We start from the raw sequence: 22,482 nt of genomic DNA on the forward strand, positions 1-22,482 counted from the left end.
ACCAAACGGTCACCTTGGGCAAATGCAGCGGAACCCCCTCGAGCGCATGTGAGTTTTCGGTGGCCCATATGCGACAGTTCTGTGTGTTGACCGTTCCATTCAGGTAAAAATGCGCTTCATCGCTCCACAGGATATTCCATGGCCAATTGGTATCCACTTCCACTCTGGCCAGAAACATTAATGCAAATCTCATGCGGGTGTCATTGTCACGAGGAAGCAGTTGGTGATGATTTTTAGGGTTGTTGTTTTTTTTTTTTCATGCCATCAGTTTCCACATGCCTTGATTAGCACACATTTTTCAGGCAATTCCATCCATTGGGTCAGCCTGCACACGACTCCAAACACCTGTATTGCTGGATTTTTACAGACCTATCAAGGGTACTTTATGGTGAGGAATTTTTGCAAAGTGGCTATCATTGAGTCAGGAGAAACAATCGTGAGTATGACACTTAGTATAAAAGGAATATATTTACACATCCAGTCTTGGTTAATAAACTTGTCATAATTTTATTTATTACATCATACACATATATAAAAGATGGACATTAAAAGGGGAATCTACAAATACAAACTGACTGGGTAAAAGTGAAGTGCAGCAGATGGTACGTGGTCCCTTTAAGTATTTACATACAATGGAATGCACATGGATTAAGCTAATGCCAGAAAGGACCTCAGCACTGGAGTCCTTTATACACCATGTGTGGACGTTATGTACACATAGCAATAGTACCAATAGCCTCTGAGGCATATATCATGATTGGCCACTAAGTTATACACATTGCCACAACAGCTCAAAGAAAATGCTAGACGTTTAAAGTTACCATGTGGTCCAATATATGTCTCCTATCCTTTAAAGTAATAGCATTGATACACACACATTGGTGACTATAACAACATAGGTTCACATGTATCCTATACCACTATATACAGGTTTAATAGCACTGTGGCTTATCCATGTTGCCAATAGGAGGTATACAAGTCGGGACAGGCACTCACTCCCCAGTACCTGACGCGCGTTTCGGCTTTGCAGCCTTCGTCAGGAGGCTTAATCAATTTCTCAGCTACGGACGACACCGTTTCTGTCTCTGGACTTCATCAGCGCAGCCTAGAGAGAATTGATATGGTTTAAGTGAGAGGCTGAGAGACCAGATTGTGGGGATAACGTCTATCCTTAGGGAGAGACCACCTTCTCAGGTGTGTGGAGACTTATACAGCCATAGTTGCTCCACTGCAAGGGAACATGGGCGGAATATGCAAATCTGTCTCCCAAGATGTAAACAGGGAGACAGTGCCTCTGTTATGCTGCTCTCTATAGCAAGCACCCTGAAGATGATCTCTCCCTAAGGATGGACGTTATCCCCACAATCTGGTCTCTCAGCCTCTCACTTAAACCAAATCAATTCTCTCTAGGCTGCGCTGATGAAGTCCAAAGAGACAGAAACGGTGCCGTCCGTAGCTGAGAAATTGATTTGGTTATAACCTTGCATCATGCAGTGAAGGCTTCTGGGAAGTCGGGCATGTTGTTCAGGGTGCTTCCCATAGAGGGCAGCATAACAGAGGCACTGTCTCCCTGTTTACATCTTGGGAGACAGATTTGCATAGGGAAACTCTGTAAACTTTCTGTTCAAAGTGTTGTGGGAAGAACTGCGATGCGCTGTAGATTGTTCTGGGTTTGGCTCGAAAAACTGTCAAAATCTGCAACAACAAAAAGCAGCTTTTCCTCAATGTCTGGGGCCTTAACCTAAGGGTGCATTCACACTGAGTTTTGTGGCGCTGTTTTTGCCACAAAACTCGTGTAAAGAAGCAGCGCTGTAAAACAATCCCATTGAGTTTAATGTGTTCCGTCTTACGCACGCTACACATTGAACTCAATGGGAGGCTTTTTTTTTTACCTATTGATTTCAGTGTGTCGCGCGTAACACATTGAAATCAATTGGTAAAAAAGCCTCCCAACGTGTTGAAGAAAAAGAAATGTATTAAAAAAAAACCCTGAAATGTTGTTGTAAAAAAAAATGCTGTTAAAATCACAATAACACAGTAATTCCTCCATCCTAAAATGTTTCAGAAATAAAACACAATAAATAAATAAAAATATAAGTTCCTTCTAGATATTGCCACGTCCGTAAAGATCAGAGCATCACAAATGGTTATTTTATCTGCATGATGAACGACATAAATTAAAAACCAAAACATTAATTCCAGAATTGACAGTTTTAGTATTTTGGCCACAAAAAATGGTTATAAAAATTGATCAAAAAGCGCCTAGTGGCATCCTAAAACTACCAGGTTTTCCACAAAAAAAAAAAAAAAGCTCTTGCCTATCAATAAGATATATCTATCCAAAAATAGCACCATTACACATTATCATTCGCCCCCCCCCCCCCAAAAAAAAAAAAAAAAAAATACGCTTATGTAGTTAGTGATAGAGGGGAAAAAAAAAACAAACAACCTGTCATGCTTGGTATGTGACAACGGAAAATACAATAAGTGGTTTGGTCATCAAGGGCGACGGTCACTAAAGGGTTAGACGTTTTAAAAGTTTTCTCTAACCATCTTAAGGGCTATTTCACACAGTTTTTTTGCAGGGGCCTGCAAAAAAAGGCTCCCATTCATGCCCTTTCTTCCCGCGGCTGAGACAGCCGCGGCATCTGCGGTGCGAGACTATCTCCCAATTAGGCCCGAATGAATGGGCCTAAATCACGAACGGGATGCCGGTGCACTGCATCGGCATCCCGTCGCGGCTAGCCGCACAGAGAATTCATATGGCAGAAAAGGTTTCCGCTGTGTGAACATACCCTTAGTAGTGACTATTTTTTGCCCTGAATGGTTTCCAGTAGATACGCCCGTGAATGCAGGAATTTTTTATGATCTAGGACTTGTCAGAAACTCAGCTATAATTTCCTAATTGTGTATGGGTTATAAGGCAATATATATATATATATATATATATATATATATATATATATATATATAGTGTATATATATGTGTATATGTATGTTGTGTTTTTTTGTTGTTTTTTTCCTGGCACTGGTTTTTACGTTTTTTGGTTTTTTGTGTGTTTTTTTTTTTCCCTGAGGGGGCTAGTACATTCATGGGGGGAGGGGCTTGGGGGCATTTTGTATTATTATTTTCAGTAGACCTTTTATGTTATACCCTCTGAACATAACCAGGAAGTTTATCAGCGCTGTGACCCAGAAAAAAGTCGCACCAAACACTTACACAACACATACACAAAGTCGTGAATAAAAAAAGTTTACATTTCGCCTAATCCCTGTCCTGTCCATACCTGAGCTTTCTAGAGTAAAATACATCTCTAGCGATATCCGTTACATGCTAAAATAATAGTAATAACAATTATCACTAGAGATGAATGTATAGTTTGCTAAAATTTTTATAGGGGGGTGGAAAATAATATTTTTATGTAAAGTCCTATTTAATTTGCATGCACAAAATGGGTTGGTGCATTTCTGCGATTTTGGCATTTCTTTAACACCCGCCCCTGTAAATAGTTTTTTGGAAAGTACATTTTGTTTGCAGAAAGGGATTGCTTGATCCGCACTTTCGTGGCAAATTTGAACTTTTGTGAAATTTTTGCTTGCAATCTCTGTTTGGCGCAAAGTTGCATGAAGGTGGTTGTATATATGAATTATTAAATTGTGTTTTTATATACGGTATACTGTGTAATATGAAAAAAGTTAGATTTTGGTATCACAGTCACAGTTTGGTAGGTGCAGTATAGATTTTTAACATATCCTATTAATATGTGAGTTTGTGTGTTTGGATGTTCGGATGTTTGTTCCTCAATCACGGAAAAACCGCTCGACCGATTTGGCTGAAATTTTCCACAAACATAGTTAATACACCCGATTGCGCAATAGGCTACTTTTCGTCACAATAGCGCACATACGTTTGTGCCAGGACCCCCACAAAACCCAAACTCACACCACCATCTCTGCAATCTCACACACTTTGGACCATAGCAAGCCACAAAATTCATATTGCCCTCTACAGCCTAGCCCCTAACCCCACACAATCACATGTACATATACATTATACAGGAGGCTCTCTTTAACGCTCCGGAGCAGCCATGTTTGCCGACCCCCACCGCTCTGACAATCCGCGACACCGCCCACCCATGTCAATACCCCTAGTCGGTCTAATAAATGCAAAAAAAAAAAAGTTTTAAAAAAATAAATAGGATTAAAAATTCAAATCACCCCCCCTTTCCCTAGAACACATATAAAAGTCATAAAAAACTGTGAAACACATACATGTTAGGTATCCCCGCGTCCGAAATCGCCCGCTCTACAAAGCTATACAAATATTTTTCCTGTTCGGTAAACGCCGTAGCGGAAAAAATGGTCAAAAGTGCCAAACCGCCATTTTTTCACTGTTTTGATTCTGATAAAAATTTGAATAAAAAGTGATCAAAGCAATAACATTTCCCGAAAATGGTAGAACTACAAAGTACACCCGGTCCCGCAAAAAAAGACGCCCTATACATCCCCGTACACGCACGTATAAAAAAGTTACGGCTGTCGGAATATGGAGACTTTTCAAAAAATAATTTTTTTAAACAGTTTTGGATTTTTTTTAAGGGGTCAAAATGTAAATAAAACCATATAAATTTGGTATTCCCGGAATCGTAACGAAACACAGAATACAGGGGACATGTCATTTTGGTTGCACAGTGAACGCCGTAAAACCACAGCCCCGTAAGAAAGTTGCAGAAATGCATTTTTTCTTCAAATCCACCCCATTCTGATTTTTTTCCCTGCTTCCCAGTACATTATATACAATAAATAATGGCGGCATCATGAAGAAAAAATTGTCCCGCAAAAATTAAGATCTCATATGGCTCTGGGAGCGGAGAAATAAAAAAGTTATGGGGTTTAGAAGGAGGGGAGTCAAAAACGAAAATCAAAAAATGCCATCGGCAGGAAAGGGTTAACTTCAAAAACTTCTGTCCCAAAGTCACTATGTAAAGTTTCTCACAACACCGTATAGCGGCTCAAATACAAATTACCTTCAACACAAAAGTCTCACGTATTCTCTGAATTCCAGCAAAAACAAGATACAAAGTTACATTTCATATCCCATACCTTATACACACTACGAAAACCTTACCTATGCCTGTATATACCCACTTCTACAATCACCGCAGACGAAGTCGCGGGTACCAGCTAGTTATTGAATAACTGCAAAATCCTGCTGGTCTTCTGTGTTAGTGTTTTTGGGAGTCCGAGCTCCTGTTGTGGTTGATGTATGCGGTACATATAGTGTGTGTGTATATGTATGTATGTATGTGTATAATAAATATATATATATATATATATATATATATATATATATATATATATATATCTCCATTGTCTACACCTTAAGCTATTATTTTAAATGTATTTTGTATATGAATGTGAGATTGAGCATGAGTTTTAGGTGCAAATATGTGTTTTAGTACATTTTTTTCAAAAAATGATTTGTTTTTGTTACAAAGTTGCATGAAGGTGGATGTGGCTATGGATGACCCATTAAGACATTTGTAATCTTCATGTTGTCTATTTTCCAAAAATTTATATAGAGTTTAGGGGTTCACTTACTTTTCATGGTGTGTAATCCCTACATTTTATAGGATAATACTTTTTTAATATTTCCAGCTTCAAGGCAGATTTTTGTTCCTTCCAGTTCTGGTGATTTTCTGAAGACGTGCATGGGGGTGTAGGCCATAGTGATATGAATTGACTTTGCAAATGTTGAACTCTTATTTTTAGGAGGTTTGGCGCATATAATTTTTTGTTTCTGCTTTTAGCAACTAATATACATTTATTTGCATTTGTTCATAAAACATTCACTTTAAATCAAAATTGCATGAAGGTGCCTGTTCGTATACAGTACCAAGTGGCATTCTGTCAATGCTGCAGGTGTCTACTTTAATTGATCCTATCAGTCAGACACAATTTTTTTGTAGGTACCACATCGGAATAGCCTTAAAGGCTATTCGTCTCGTACCTTTCGTCGTATTCTCTGCGCCGCCGTTCGCCTACAATCCCGTTTTTTCTTTGTATGTAAATTAGCTCTCTTGCAGCACTAGGGGCTCTCTCCAGCGCTGCCTCCTCTTCTTCAGCAGCGTCATCTTCAGCCTCTTCTTCCGGCGGCGGCTTGTAACTTCTAAGGCTTCGGGCCTTGGGCACAGCAGACTGCGCATGCCCACAGGCCACAAGAAAGTGGCCGCTTGCACAGTATTGGAAGCGGCCATTTTCTCATGGCCTGTGGGCATGCACAGTCTGCTCTGCCGAAGGCCCGAGGCCTTAGAAGTAATAAGCCACCGCCGGAAGAAGAGGCTGAAGATGGCGGCGCTGGAGAGAATTCTCTCGCAGCATTGGGGATGCCTCCATTGCTGTTTGAACGCTGGGGCCCACCCCCAGTGCTGCGAGAGAGCTAATTTACATACCGAGAAAAACCAGGATTGTAGGCGAACGGCGGCGCAGAGAAGACGATGAAAGGTAGGAGACAAATAGCCTTTCTTAACCGGTTAAGGACCGCCGTACGTAAATTTACGGCCTGCGGTCCAGGTACCTAAAGACCGGACTATTGTAAAAATACGTCCTGTCTTTAGGTACCTATTTTGCGGGGGGAGGGGTGCGGGGAGGACGGGGGTTAGGTGTTACTAACACCTAACCCCTTCCTCAATAACGTCCAGTCGGAACTGAGTCCGACTGGACGTTTTAACCCTTTCGATCGCGCCGTGAAACATCACGGCGCGATCGAAAGGCATCCGCCGACAATTGAAGTTGATCGGCACCCCCCGCGGCGAGATCGGAGGGTGCCGATAGCAGTAAAAGGTAGTCTGGGGTCTGGCCAGTGACCCCAGACTGCCCGGAGCCCCCACATACCTGGTGATCCTGCCAGGACCTTCTGATGTCAGGCTGTGCGTCTACACAGCCTGACATCCTGCTACGGAATGCCATGTGGGACACCTGCAGGCTGTGTCTCACATGGCATTCTATATCAGCAAAGTATTGCTGATTGAAGTGTCCTAAATGGACACATGAAAAAGTAAAAAAAAAATGTAAAAAAAATAAAATGAAGTGTATGAAAAAAATTAATAAAGTTATAAAGCCCAAAAATCCCTTTTTCTCAATAGAAAATGAATTATATAAAAAAAAAACTAAAAAGTAATAAAAACAATGCATATTTGGTATTGTCGCGTCCGTAACAATCTGTACAATAAAACTGAAATAATATTTAATGTACACGGCGAACGCCGGAAAAAAAAAACGGAAAAAACTCGCCGGAAGTAATGATTTTTCGCCATCTCACCATACAAAATATGCTATAAAAAGTGATCAAAAAGTCATATGCATCCGACAACAGTACCAATAAAAAGCGCAGGTTGTCCCGCAAAAAATAAGCCCTCAACCAACTCTGTCAACTGAAAAATAAAAATGTTACGCCTCTTAGAAGATGCGATGCAAAAAACATTGATTTATGTCCCCAAATGTGTTTTTCCTCTGCAGAACTAGTAACACATAAAAAAATACTATAAATGAGGTATCGCCGTAACCGTACCGACCCGCAGAATAAAGGGAACATGTTACTTATACTGTACGCTGCATGGCGCAAAATTAAAAAAGTAAAACTCAATGCCAGGATTGATTTTTTTTTTTTTTTTAAATCCAGCAAAAAAGGGTTAATAAAATGTATTCAATAAGATGTAGACACCCAAAAATGGTGTCATTACGAAATGCATCTCATCCCGCAAAGAATAAGCCCTTATATGGCCATGTCACCAGAAACATAAAGAAAATATAGCATCTAGCAATGTGAAGACAAAAACCCTCAAAAATCGCCAAATTATTAGAACACAACTGGGTGCGTCATGTAGGGAATATATAAGCTGTGTGAGCGGATATCAGGGGACACCCCAGATTTACAGCTTATGAGGAAACAGACACCAGAAGTGACCCCTAAAGTGACCCCCAGAGTGACTCCCCCAATCATAGGAGCTACGGGGACATAGTAGGGAATTTGGTGTCCCCAATGTCCTCCACACAGCTTATACATTCCCTCTTCGCCATCCGCTGTGCAGTCACGTCCGGGATACTAATACTCACTACACCCCCTGATACATTCTTTGAGGGGTGCAGTTTTCAAAATGGGGTCACTCCTGGTACCCCATGGAATCCACTTTTCTGGTACCTTACAGGCTCTACAAACATGACATGGCGTCCAGATACCAAACATCTGAATCTGTACTCCAAAAGCCGCATAGCGCTCCTTCCCTTCTGCGCCCTGCTGTACGTCCAAACTGCAGTTTATGACACATGTATGACACTGGTGTACCCCCGGATAACGGACATAATGTCATATGTGGGTATAAACTGATACTAGGGCACAGCCGGACACAGAAGGGAAGAAGGGTCATTTGGTTTTTGGAGCACAGACGGTTTGGTTTTTGGATGCCATGACACTTTTGTAGAGCTGAAACGCCAGTAATTTGGAATCCCCTGATAAATTACCTTATTTTGGAAACTACACCCCTGAAGGATTTATCCAGGGGTACAGAGAGTATTTTTAACCCCCAAGTGTTGCTATAACTTTATATATATATAACTATAACTGTAGTGGATTGTGAGAGGTGAAAATGACCATTTTTCCAGGAATACGTCCTTTCAGTGCGTAATATGTTGTGCCCACCTTGTATCAGAGATGAACGCTCTAAAAGCTGTTGTGCCTGGGATACCCATTTAACAGTTTTTGGAGTGTCTCTGCTGACGTAAGTCGGGCACAACATGTTGCACACTGAAATGGCGAATCTCTGTAAAATTTTCATTTTTAACTTCTCTATCAGTTGCGATTTCATTTCTGGAAACGAAATAAATGCAACACTCAAGGGTTAAAAAAATCTCGCTACACCACTTGATAAATCCCATCAGTGGGGTAGTGTCCAAAATAGGGTGACATGTCTGCGGATTCCACTTTATTGGCAATTCAGTGGCTTTGCAAAAGTGGCAAAAAAAACCAAACTGTGCTCCAAAAACCAAAATAGCGCTCCTTCCCTTCTGTCCCCGGTTGTGCCCAAACAGCCATTTCTACCCACATATGGCATTAAGTACGTTATCCGGGGTACACCAGTGTCATACATGTGGGCATACACTGCTATTTGGGTACCCAGCAGGGTGCAGATGTGAAGGAGCAATATGTGCTTTTGGAGTGCAGATTTAGATTCTTCGTTTTTGGACACCATGTCACATTTGCAGAGACCCTAAAATTGCCCCTACAAAATGGGGTCACTTCTTGGTGAATTCCAGTTTACTGGAACCTCCAGGGCTCTGCAAAAACATCATGGCGCCCAGAGGGTCCCTCTAAATCTGTACCCCAAAAGCTAAAACGCACAGTGGTCCTTCCCTTCTGAGCCCTGCTGTGTGCCCAAGCAGCAGTTTACACCCACATATATAATTTTTTGACCCCCGGGATGGCCCACTTAATAGTTTTAGGAGTGCAGGTCTCTGACAACACAAAGTGGGTGCAACGTATTGGGCACCGAAATGGCATATTTTTAAAAATTTCAATTTTCATTTTGTACATTAATTTTTGGGAAGCATTTTAGGCTCAAAATGATAATACCCCTTGATACATTCCTTGACAGGTGTAGTTTCTAAAATGGGGTCACTTTTGAGGGGTTTCCATTGTATTGATACTTTAGGGGCTCTGCAAATGCGACATGGCACCTGAAAACTATTCCAGCAACATATGCCCTCCAAAATCCAAATAGCGCTCTTTCCATTCTGAGCCCCAGCATGTACCCATACAGCAGATTTTGGCCACATATGGGGTATTGCCGTGTTCAGAAGAAATTGTGTAACAAACTGTGGGGGGCTTTTAATTCTTAAACTATTTGCAAAATTAAAACTATGGCGCTAAATGGACGATTTATTGGGAAAAAAAGTAATTTTTCATTTTCACGTCCCAATGTTAATAAAATCTGTGAAACACCTGTGAGGCCAAAATACTCACTCTACCCCTAGACAAATTCTATGAGGGGTGTAGTTTCCAAAATGGGGTCACTTATAGGGGGTTTCCACTGTATTGGTACTTTAGGGGCTCTGCAAATGCGACATGGGACCTGAAAAATATTCCAGCAAAATCTGCCCTTCAAAAGCCAAATAGCTCTCTTTCCATTCTGAGCCCCGCCATGTTCCCATACAGCAGATTATGGCCACATATGGGGCATTTCTGTGTTCAGCAGAATTTGTGTAACGAACTTTAGGGAGCTTTTTCTCCTTTATCCTCTTGTGAAAATTAAAAATTTGGGGCTAAATTGACAGTTTGTTGGAAAAAAAGTAATTTTTCATTTTCATGGCCCAATGTTAATAAAATCTGTGAAACAGCTGTAGGGTCAAAATGCTCACTCTACCCTTTAATATGTTCTGTGGGGGGTGTAGTTTCCCAAATGGGGTCACTTTTAGGGGGTTTCCACTGTATTGGTTCTCTAGGGGCTCTGCTAATGCGACATGGCACCTAAAATTATTCCAGCAAAATCTGCCATCCAAAAGCCAAATAGCGCTCCTTCCATTCTGAGCCCCGCCATGTTCCCATACAGCAGATTATAGCCACATATGGGGTATTGCCGTGTTCAGGAGAAATTGTTTAACAAACTGTGGGGGGCTTTTACTCCTTTAACCCCTTGTGAAAATGAAAACTTTGGAGATAAAGTGACATTTTAGTAATTTTTCATTTACACATCCCAATGTTAGTAAAATCTGTGAAACAACTGTAGGGTCTAAATGCTGACTATACCCCTTGATGAATTCTGTGAGGGGTGTGGATTCTAAAATGGGGTCACTTTTGGGGGGTTTCCATTGTTTTGGTACTCTAGGGTCTCTGCAAATAAGGCATGGCGCTGAAAATTATTCCAGCAAAATCTGCTGTTCAAACACCCAGTGTCGCTCCTTCCCTTCCATGCACTGCCGTGTGCCCAAAAATCAGTTTACACCCACATGTGGGGTATTTCTGTGCACGGGAGAAATTGCACAATAAACTGTCAGATGCATTTTCTCCTATAACCCTTTGTGAATGTGTTAATTTTGGGTCTAAATGAATGTATTAGTGAAAAAAAATGAAATGTCTAAATTTCACTGCCATATTATGTTTATTCTTATGAAATGCTTAAAGGGTTAACAAACATCCCAAATGCTGTTTTGAATAATTTGAGGGGTGTAGTTTTGAAAATGGGGTAATTTATGGGGGTTTCTATTATACAGGCCTTTATAATTACTTTCAGAACTGAAGTGGTCCCTAAAAAATTGGTTTGGAGAATTTTCTTGTAAATCTGGAAAATTGCTGTTACACTTGTAAGCCTTGTGACGTCCAAAATAAATTAAAAGACAATCAAAAGATGATGCCAATATAAAGCAGAGATATGGGAGATAATATTTATTCATGTATTTGGATGGTATGACTATCTGCCTGAAAAGCAGAGAATTTCACATTTTGAAAATTGCAATTTTTTTCAAATTTCCATCAAATTTCCTAGTTTTTTTATAAATAAATGCAAAAATATTGATTAGTGTTTACCACTAACATGAAGTATAATGTGTTACGAGAAAACCATCTCAAATTCATTTGTGTAAGTTAAAGCGTCTCAAAGTTATTGCCATTTAAAGTGACACATGTCAGTTTTGAAAAAAGAGGCCTGGTCTTTAACATACTTTTGGGCCTGGTCCTTAACCGGTTAAAGCTATTCCGACGTGGTACCTACAAAAAATTGTGTCTGACTGATAGGATCCCTTTAAGAAAATATATAGGTATGGGCAGGTTGGATGCTTTTTTAATGTTGCAATTTAGGTTTGATTTGTCCATCTCAAAACTGTGAAAATTGCTCTGGCTATTGGTGGTGCAAAATTTCCAGAGACCCTTGGCAGTGAAAGGGTTAATAAAGTGTATTACAGAATTTATTAAAGACCAAAATGCTGTTAGAAAATGAAAAGTTGTTTGAAAGTTTAGTTACGCATTTAGTAGCACTGCCATGCTCGTCTGCAGGGACACCTAAGGTCCGAATTGCCTTAGGTGTCCCTGTCCTCATGTGGACTTTTGGCACATGGTGTGGGATTGTCCAATTGTGCGGAACTTTTGCAGGGGGGTTGTGGACCTCTTGGCAGGTATTTTAGCTGAGCCTGTCCCGTTTTCTCCCGAAGTATGCCTTTTTGGCATGCTGGAGGAAGAATTGTGGCAGCACCATATTCTCGGATTTTTCTCCGGGAATGTCTATTTTACGCCAGGAAGGCCATCACCCTGCGGTGGATGGCCCTGAAATCTCTGTCAATATCCCAGTGGCGGAAGTTGATTAATTCAGTTCTCCCATTTAACCAAATGATATACAAGGGGAGGGGTTGTCCCCAGAAATTTTATAAGGTGTGGGGAGCGTGGGGTGGTTCCTCTACAACCTAATACTCTGCTCCCTCATTACGCTCGGCTTTGGACGCTTTTGTGCCATGAGAAGCAGTATCTACTGGGAGTGTCCGTGGCCCCTTGTGCCTATATGCTGTAATACTACTGATACTATTGTGCGTTGATCTTTTTTGTGATATTACTATGGTGTGTGTGTGTCGGGATCCAGGCGGGGTGGCAATGTGGCACATCATTCTCTGTTCATGTTTTCCGTTTGTTTTTTTTTTGGTATTGTATTTTATACTCTTTGTGAGCGTGTCTTTTCTGATTGTATTATTTGCAATGTTGTATAACTCTCAATAAAACGAGTTTAACAATGAAAAAAAAAGTAGCACTGCCATAAAAATGTTTGTTCCTTGGCCTGTGATAAAAGTACATGATCTAAATTATAGTGAAAGTGATATTCACTATGTTTCACTATATTTGTAAGTTATGCACTCCCAGCTCTCCAGCTGGCACAGCATCTTATATACAGTATATGGGTTACTTGGAGACTCTCACATCAAGGCTGTCATGGGGATAGAGAAACTGGCTTCCTGTCCATACATAACACACTATCAGATGGAGAGTCACAATACTGATCACGTGACAAAGGTGAGAAAATTAGCAGAAAATTAGGTAACTCAAAAAATCCACCACCATTAAAAACATAACCTTCACTAAGCTAAGTACCATTCTAACAGGACAGAGGATGAAGGTTTCTGTGGGAGTGCTCATTTAAAAAGATGGAGAATCTTCACTTTTACAATTAAATATCGTCATTGTCTGTAGAATGTGATACATAGATGACCAGCCCATGAATAGAGGAGAAATCAGTCAAACGAAGTTTTGTAAGCTCAGAGGGCTCTCTGCACAGTGCCTATGACTGGTTTTCACTCTGATGATATGTTAAAGTACAGAATAATAACCCGCTATGGTATCTGTGGTATTTGATTTGTAATCAGTTTTTTTTCTTTTTGATCTCTGCACATTTCTAGTTGGTCAGTGTCCAGAGCCAGGAGAAGTGAAAAATGGAAAGAAGAAATCTGGTTCTGTTGGCCCATACTTATTGAATCATAAGGTGGAATTTGTGTGTGACGACAACTACATCCTGGAAGGTTCCAGTTCCATCACCTGCACTTCTAGCTATACGTGGGATTCTGACCTCCCAAAATGTCATCCGAGTGAGTATTCCACTTTGCTAGCCATATTCATGCTATATGTGCAACTTGCATGCAAGGGACTGAGCTGATAAATTTTATGGATTGCTACAGGGTGCTCTGTGGAGAAGGAACAATTTGTATCCTCACTACAGAGCGATGCTTTGTCTTATCATACATTTTATGATATGCTGATAATTTATTGCACTCTGTAATGTTACACTGTCACCTTAATTGTGTATTTGCTGCGGATTTATTTAATTTTTTTTTTTTTATTTTGGAAAGAAGGTAGATGGCTCTTTAAATGGGTAAACCTAGTTGCGCCCATTGCTTGTTCAGTGAGTGGTGTCTGTTCGGATTCTGCTCCGCATACAGGCTTCATGCACTACAGCCTAAGGCCTTGTAGTCAGGGTGACTCTCCTGGGAAAAGAAAAAAAAAAAGTTTTCCCATGCCTTCATAACTTCTGTCTAGACCAGTGCTACCGCTGGTTTGGCAATTTTGTCCATGTGGTTGTAATTTCGATACCGAGCCTGTTGTTCGAGAGGATAGTGTGGCAAATTCATTGCGAGCCTGAGAACAGATTGTCGTGAGTCTTTTGTGGCTGCAAAATCACGGCTACAAAATAACGCTGCGTTTACAATCCACACTCCCATTGAAAGCAATGGCCGCGTATACGGCCCGCAAAATCTCACATGGCGTATACGTGCTAGGTCACGCGGCACGTTACTCCGTGTGAATGGGCCCTAACATGTCTAAAGATCATCTATCTCTGTAAAAGCCAATATGTGCTCTTTCCATTTTGAGCCCCATCAGTTTACGACCACATATAGGGTATTGCCCTGTTCAAGAAATTGTTTAAAAATCTTTGGAGTGCTATATCTCCTTTTAAACCCCTTGTGAAAATTAAGAAATTAAGATAGTGTCATTTTAATATTTTTTTAATTTCATGTCTAAATGATAATGCAAGCTGTGAAACAGCTGTAGAGTCAAAATGTTAACTATACCCCTTTGGGGCTCTGCAAATAATACATTATGCCTGAAACTGTCCCTGTAAAATCTGCTTTTCAAACACCCAGTATTGCGCAGCTGTCTGCCCAAACGGTATTTTACATCTGTATGTGGAGAAATTACACAACAAGCTGCGAGATGCATTTTCTCTTTAAACTCCATGTGTAAAATTTAGGACTAAATAAATGTATTGTGGAAGAAAAAAACCTAAAATTTGCTTTAATTCGAGCAAAACACTTAATGGGTTGAAATACTTCCCAAATACTATTTTGAATTATTTTGTAGTTGTGAAAATGGGGTGATTTTAGGGGGCTGTTCTAATATATAGGCTTTTAAAATCCCCTTCAGAACGAAAGTAGTCTCTAATAAAAATGGGTTTGGGAAATTTTCTTGTAAATTTTTAAATGTCCAAAATAACTGAAAGGACAATTAAAAGATGATGCTAATATCAAACAGAGATATGATCAATAATAATGTATTTGGGTGGTATGACTATCTGTATGAAATGCAGATCATGTTTCTAGTTTTCTGGCATAAATGATGAATGTGGTGGGGATGATGGCTCTGCTCCCTGCACACCCTCACCATGCCCCTCTTTGGGAAAGTAGTGAAGACGGTGCAGTAGTTAAAGTCTGCAACTTTTTATGCCTTGTGTAATAATAAATAAAGGAATCTGCTCCAGTGTCTATAAACTACAGTCCTATGAAAAAGTTTGGGCACCCCTATTAATCTTAATCATTTTTAGTTCTAAATATTTTGGTGTTTGCAACAGCCATTTCAGTTTGATATATCTAATAACTGATGGACACAGTAATATTTCAGGATTGAAATGAGGTTTATTGTACTAACTGAAAATGTGCAATATGCATTAAACCAAAATTTGACCTGTGCAAAAATTTTGGTACCCTTATCATTTTATTGATTTGAATACTCCTAACTACTTTTTACTGACTTACTGAAGCACAAAATTGGTTTTGTAACCTCACTGAGCTTTGAACTTCATAGCCAGGAGTATCCAATCTTGAGAAAAGGTATTTAAGGAGGCCAATTGCAAGTTGTTCTCCTATTTGAATCTCCTCTGAAGAGTGGCATCATGGGCTACTCAAAACAACTCTCAAATGATCTGAAAACAAAGATTGTTCAACATAGTTGTTCATGGGAGGATAAAAAAAGTTGTCTCAGAGATTTAACTCTTCAGTTTCCACTGTGACAGTTCTTGTTAAGCCCAGAAGTGGCAGGCCAAGAAAAATATCAGAAAGGCAGAGAAGAAGAATGGTGAGAACAGTCAAGGACAATCCAAAGACCACCTCCAAAGAGCTGCAGCATCAACTTGCTGCAGATGGTGTCACTGTGCATCGGTCAACAATACAGCGCACTTTTCACAAGGAGAAGCTGTATGGGAGAGTGATGAGAAAGAAGCCGTTTCTGCAAGCACGCCACAAACAGAGTCGCCTGAGGTATGCAAAAGCACATTTGGACAAGCCAGCTTCATTTTGGAAGAAGGTCCTGTGGACTGATGAAACAAAGATTGAGTTGTTTGGTCATACAAAAGGTGTTATGCACAGCGTCCAAAAAAAAACAGCATTCCAAGAAAAACACTTGCTACCCACTGTAAAATTTGGTGGAGGTTCCATCATGCTTTGGGGCTATGTGGCCAATGCCGGCACCGGGAATCTTGTTAAAGTTGAGGGTCGCATGGATTCCACTCAGTATCAGCAGATTCTTGAGAATAATGTTCAAAAATCAGTGACGAAGTTGAAGTTACGCCGGGGATGGATATTTCAGCAAGACAATGATCCAAAACACCGCTCCAAATCGACTCAGGCATTCATGCAGAGGAACAATTACAATGTTCTGGAATGGCCATCCCAGTCCCCAGACCTGAATATCATTGAACATCTGTGGGATGATTTGAAGCGGTCTGTCCATGCTCGGCCACCATCAAACTTAACTGAACTTGAATTGTTTTGTAAAGAGGAATGGTCCAAAATCCCTTCATCCAGGATCCAGGAACTGATTAAAAGCTACAGGAAGCGACTAGAGGCTGTTATCTTTGCAAAAGGAGGATCTACTAAATATTAATGTCACTTTTCTGTTGAGGTGCCCATACTTTGGCACCGGTCAAATTTTGGTTTAATGCATATTGCACATTTTCTGTTAGGACAATAAACCTCATTTCAATCCTGAAATATTACTGTGTCCATCAGTTATTAGATATATCAAACTGAAATGGCTGTTGCAAACACCAAAATATTTAGAACTAAAAATGATTAAGATTAATAGGGGTGCCCAAACTTTTTCATAGGACTGTATAAACTACACTGCAGGCAGGGAAAAGGTAACTACTAGAGATGAGTGAATAGTATTTGAAACTCTAGTTTTGAATACCTCGCTCCATAGGAATGAATGGAAGCGCTTGGTGTTCGGCCGCTTCCATTCAATCCTATGGGAGTGAGGTATTCAAAACTAGAGTTTCAAATACAATTCGCTCATCTCTAGTAACTGCATACCGCTATAAGGTGATATGATCATGAATTCATATGTACTACCGATTTTATGCAGTTGCGTCCAGTTACTAAAGGATGCTAAGGAGGGATCCAAGTTCTCAAACCGATGTGTTAAATTGGTACAAAGTCTGTGCAGATTTTTCCCACTTCACTGTGATATCTATCTATATGTGTGTGTTTGATAAGTTACAATAGAAAACAGCTCTGGTAGACCGTTTTACATTCATGCATATTATGGAAGTGTGTTCAATTGATTCTATGTAATGCTCCATTTCAATATTGGCTGCTGTAGGAAAATGTCAGGACATGTTGTTGTCTTCCACCAGTTACAGATGCTGGCGCTGGCTTCTGAAGCCCTGGAAACTTGCTCTTATTGGTGGAAGAAAGCATGTCCGCTACAACTTCCTTTCGGCATGATTTTAAAGCTGATACCAATTTTCAGAATTTTCACAGGTTACCACTGATAGGGACTGTAGATTGTGAGCCCTATATGGGACAGTGACTATCAATATCTGTAAAGCGCTGCGGAATATGATGGGGCTATATAAGTAAGCATAATAAATAAATAAATAATACTTGGCAGCAGATCACATAAATAGCATTTAGACTTTGGAATCAACCTACTTGTTACAATTAAAAGTAACATTAATTAAAAGACAGGATAAAGTAAGAAATATTCTGCGTATAAGCAATACTGTTTACGCAGGCTGCATAAAAGCCTATCTCCTTGCTCTGTGTATTGGATATGCTTAGTTACTGCAGCTCAGCTCCCCTTCACATGAATTAAAGTTGGGCTTATGGTTTTTTGCATTTGTTTTTATTAGCAAATGCTACCAGCAATTTTCTCTTTATGTTCGCTTTGTAATGCATTATTATATCTGCTGAACATATCTTTATATTTTTGTCTTTTAGGGTATACCGATCGTCTCAGCACTGGTGCCATTGTCGGTAAGTGGCAGAAAGTATACCTAATACCTTTTTTTTTTTCTTTTTTTTTTTTCTTTAAGTTTTGTCTTTTTTTAATTAGTTTTGCCACAGTTTCAGATACATTTTATCATCACCCCAGTTCTAAACCATTCCAGCTCAGGTTTGAGCAAAATACAGTACAGTTTAACATAAGCAAGATATGTTCAATAAACTGCAGAGGAAGCAGCTAGATCTCCAGATCCACGATCTTGGTTTGTTTTTAAAGCCCATAATCTAGTCTGTAACCTACCTGGATCGTGTGATATCCTGATTTTACGGCATGGTTTTTTTTTTGGCTTCTTTTTTTAAGACAAAGTCAAGGATTTGGCAGAAGGGAAACATCTAAGTGCTTCCTTCATATTTTCCATTCCTTTTCAATCCACTCCTGACTTTGGCTCAAAAAAATGTAGCAACAAAAGCTGCAACAAAAAATGCTGCAATGTGGGGCCTCAGCAGTTTCACAACCATTGTGCAGAACATGTGCAAAGTATTTTTTATTTATTTTTTAATTCTTCTGTGACTGTGACTTCTGTCTGAAATTTATGTGAAGGTTATCCACCCCAAGGGAGGGAGTACCATTGTCTTTTGTTCATGATATCACTCCCATTATCAATCAGAAAACATATTTGCCGTTTAACTCCTTAGATGCTGTAGTCAATGCTGATCACAGCAACAAAAAGGAAAAATAGACTTTATTTTTCCCTTATAAACACGATGCCACAAAAAGGCAAACTACCATCATATTAATAAAAAGATATATTTTTATTAAATAGAAAAAAGGACAATAACATACAGAAATATAGTAAAAAGAAAAGGGGGAACAATATAACCAAACAGCGCAGTAAAATCTTACAAAATATGTATCATATTCTTTTCATATTCCAATATAAATATAATGGCAGACGTAATGTGAATACTATCCTAATACATGTTATATAATATTAGCCCATGTCTATTGTAAAACAATCTCACAAATGTGAATAGTAAAAGGGGCAATGGTAAGCTCCAAAATGGCACTACATGTATATCACAAACTTCAGACTCAAGTGTTCACATAATAGGTAAAAGGGCAAGTATGAAAGATGGTATGCATAGTATTAAAGAATTACCTGATAAACATAACTACGCGTCTCAGCGTCTTAACGTAGTTATGTTTATCAGGTAATTCTTTAATACTATGCATACCATCTTTCATACTTGCCCTTTTACCTGTTATGTGAACACTTGGGTCTGAAGTTTGTGATCTACATGTAGTGCCATTTTGGAGCTTACCATTGCCCCTTTTACTATTCACATTTGTGATATTGTTTTACAGTAGATATGGGCTAATATTATATAGCATGTATTAGGATAGTATTCACATTACGTCTGCCATTATATTTATATTGGAATATGAAATGAGTATGATAGATATTTTGTAATATTTTACTACGCTGTTTGTCTATATTGTTCCCCCTTTTCTTTTTACTATATTTCTGTATGTTATTGTCCTTTTTCTATTTAATAAAAATATATCTTTTTATTAATATGATGGTAGTTTGCCTTTTTGTGGCATTGTGTTTCTATGTTCTTTGCACTATCAACGATATACGCCCTGTTTTTCTGTGTTTATTTAACGATATACGCCCTGTTTTTCTGTGTTTATTTTTCCCTTGTAAATGGAACCCCCCTTCCCCAAACACAATTGATATTACCAAACCCATACCATCCCCTACACCCATACACAGCATGTTAACTTCAGGTTAATAGTCGTGCCTGAGTTGCAGGTTGGATTTAGACATGTAAAATATCATATTCCTTTTGCATCTGAGAATCTCTCAGTATGGAACGCATTAGACAGCCATGACACATCCCAGATAAAGGCCTACGGTGATAGATTGTAACCTCCTAAGGTTACAATCTACAACTGTATGTTTGAGTCAATATAGATGCTGAAACTGTAAATACTTTAAAGAGGACCTTTCACCACTTTTGAGCACATGCAGTGTTATATACTGCTGGAAAGCTGACAGTGCGCTGAATTCAGCGCACTGTCGGCTTTTCCGATCTGTGCCCGGTGTAAAGAGGTTACGGTGCCGGTACCGTAGTGCTCTATGGTCAGAAGGGCGTTTCTGACCATTAGCCAGAGACGTCCTTCTGCCTCGCGGCGCCAATCGCGCTGTACTGTGGAGCCGGGAGGAACGCCCCCTCCCTCTGCTCACACAGCTCGTCCATAGACGAGTATTATCAGGTGCGGGAGGGGGGAGTTCCTCCCCGCTCACACAGCACAGCGCGATTGGCGCCGCGAGGCAGAAGGACGTCTCTGGCTAAGTGTCAGAAACGCCCTTCTGACCATAGAGCACTACGGTACCGGCACCGTAAGCTCTTTACACCGGGCACAGATCAGAAAAGCCAACAGTGCACTGAATTCAGCGCACTGTCAGCTTTCCAGCAGTATATAACACTGCATGTGCCCAAAAGTGGTGAAAGGTCCTCTTTAAGCTTGTGAGCCCTGCAGTATGCACATCATTATAAATCATTTGACTGTAAAAGAGGCCAAATATACCTGATGTCAGAGGAAGCAGAATACAAGAAACAAATGTTTAAGGCTGCATAGGTGCAATCAACTCAATCAAGGAGGGCACAGATGCCTACAGATGAGGCTTATATAAGGTGCCTATCCCATATTATGAGGTGCACTGTCCTATGATTGACACCCATACTGTTAGATTAGACGGGCTGTAATGCACTTGTATACACAGACCACAAAAATACCAGCACCCGTATTTTCCTTTAACAAGGACTGGCTGATCTATTTTGCAGGAAAACACCTTTTATCTTGTCTCTTAACTAGCTTACAATTTTCTTCATGTAGCCACATAAACATGGTAGGCTGCCCCGCCACTAAAAATACCTTGATTGTATGATCTTGTATGTGTTATATCTTATGTCTTCTGGTCATTAATAACATATCTTGTTTCTCCTAAGGAATCGTAATAGCTTGTCTTGTTGTAGTATTTGGTTCCTGCTGCTTATGCTGGTGTTGTTCAAAGAAAAAATCAGGGTAAGAATTTTTTTTCTTCATTATGATCTATTTTATTTACCGGTAAATATTTCCTATGTTTTTCAAACTATAAGAAGGACTTTTTAGCAGTGAAGAACCTAGCTATCGCGACATTAGAGATACCGTTGCAGATAAAAAGTCTGGTCATGTGCATTGCAACTTAGTAACTCCATGGGGATCATAGTAATGGCAGTTAACCCCATCATGTCCCTCACATTAACCCCCTGTGTGCCTCACATAAGAGTTACTGATATGTGGGACATATGGAGGTAATAATTAGGTATGTTCATAATTAAGGTCCTTTATTAGTACCCCCATGTATCTCACATATTAGTAACCCTTATACGGGACACACAGGGGTTAATATGAGGGACATGATGGGGTTAACGGTTATTAATGTGAGGCACATGGAGTTACTGAAACTAAATTAATAACCCCAGATGCCTGACATTAATAGGCAGAGTAACTAAAGGAAGGGACCTGTGTGTGTCACTTTACTGTAGCCTCCTCTCCTCCATACAACAGACATCTTCCATAAGACACAGTGAATCCTGGCCACTCATCTGCAGGGTAGATGCTAAATCCTAGTGGGCTAAAGGACCTCTGATGACGTCATGACCATGTGATCGGACTCTGGTGTGGGCGGAGCTACTAGGGTTTAGGCCGGGTTCACACGGAGTTATGTGGCGCGAGATTTGGCACGTAGACGCCGCGTGACTCTTTGCGTGCCGTACACGCTCCCATTCATTTCAATGGAAGCGTATGCGCCGCGCTAGTTTGCGGCCGTGCATTTATTCACGGCCGCAAACTAGCGCGGCGCATACGCTCCCCGCTCCCATTGAAATGAATGGGAGCGTGTACGGCACGCAAAGGGTCACGCGGCGTCTACGTGCCAAATCTCGCGGCACGTAACTCCGTGTGAACCCGGCCTTTGACTCAACCTTATCTGCAGATGTTACATACAAGTGGCTACAGGACCTTTGATGACATCACAGTCACGTGACCTCATGACAAGCCAATCACAGAGCAGTAGCACTAAAGGACCTCCCCCTTCCAGTTTTCTGTGCTCCGTGGGCCCTGACTTGTGTATAAGCCGAGGAGAGCTTTTTCAGCATGAAAAATATGCTGACAAAGTCGGCTTATACTCAAATATATTTCATCTTTGCCGCTTGCACGACTCGTGGGATTATATGCTCCTTAATGCCCCGCCCACAATGTGATTCCCTGATAATGGCCCCCTCCCACATAGTATAATGCTCCTTAGTGGACCCCATACAGTATAATACCATGTTAATACCCCCCCACAATATAATGCCACACTAGTGCCCTTCACACAGTATAAATGCTCTTATTTCATAGATTGGACA

At 40.2% G+C, this 22,482-nt stretch overlaps 1 protein-coding gene across 4 annotated transcripts in view; it reads left to right on the plus strand.

Annotated features, from left to right (window-relative positions):
• Positions 1-22,482, plus strand: part of LOC142194791 (complement decay-accelerating factor-like) — an 86,224-nt gene that overhangs the window by 51,236 nt on the left and 12,506 nt on the right. For all 4 annotated transcript variants that reach the window (XM_075264154.1, XM_075264155.1, XM_075264156.1 and 1 more), the window contains 3 exons: positions 13,429-13,614; positions 18,019-18,054; positions 21,040-21,115. In XM_075264154.1, coding sequence (XP_075120255.1) covers positions 13,429-13,614; positions 18,019-18,054; positions 21,040-21,115 — 298 coding nt within the window. The remainder of the gene's footprint in view (positions 1-13,428; positions 13,615-18,018; positions 18,055-21,039; positions 21,116-22,482) is intronic.

The sequence above is a fragment of the Leptodactylus fuscus genome, chromosome 2 (genome assembly GCF_031893055.1).
Source record: "Leptodactylus fuscus isolate aLepFus1 chromosome 2, aLepFus1.hap2, whole genome shotgun sequence".
Taxonomy (NCBI): Eukaryota; Metazoa; Chordata; class Amphibia; order Anura; family Leptodactylidae; genus Leptodactylus; species Leptodactylus fuscus.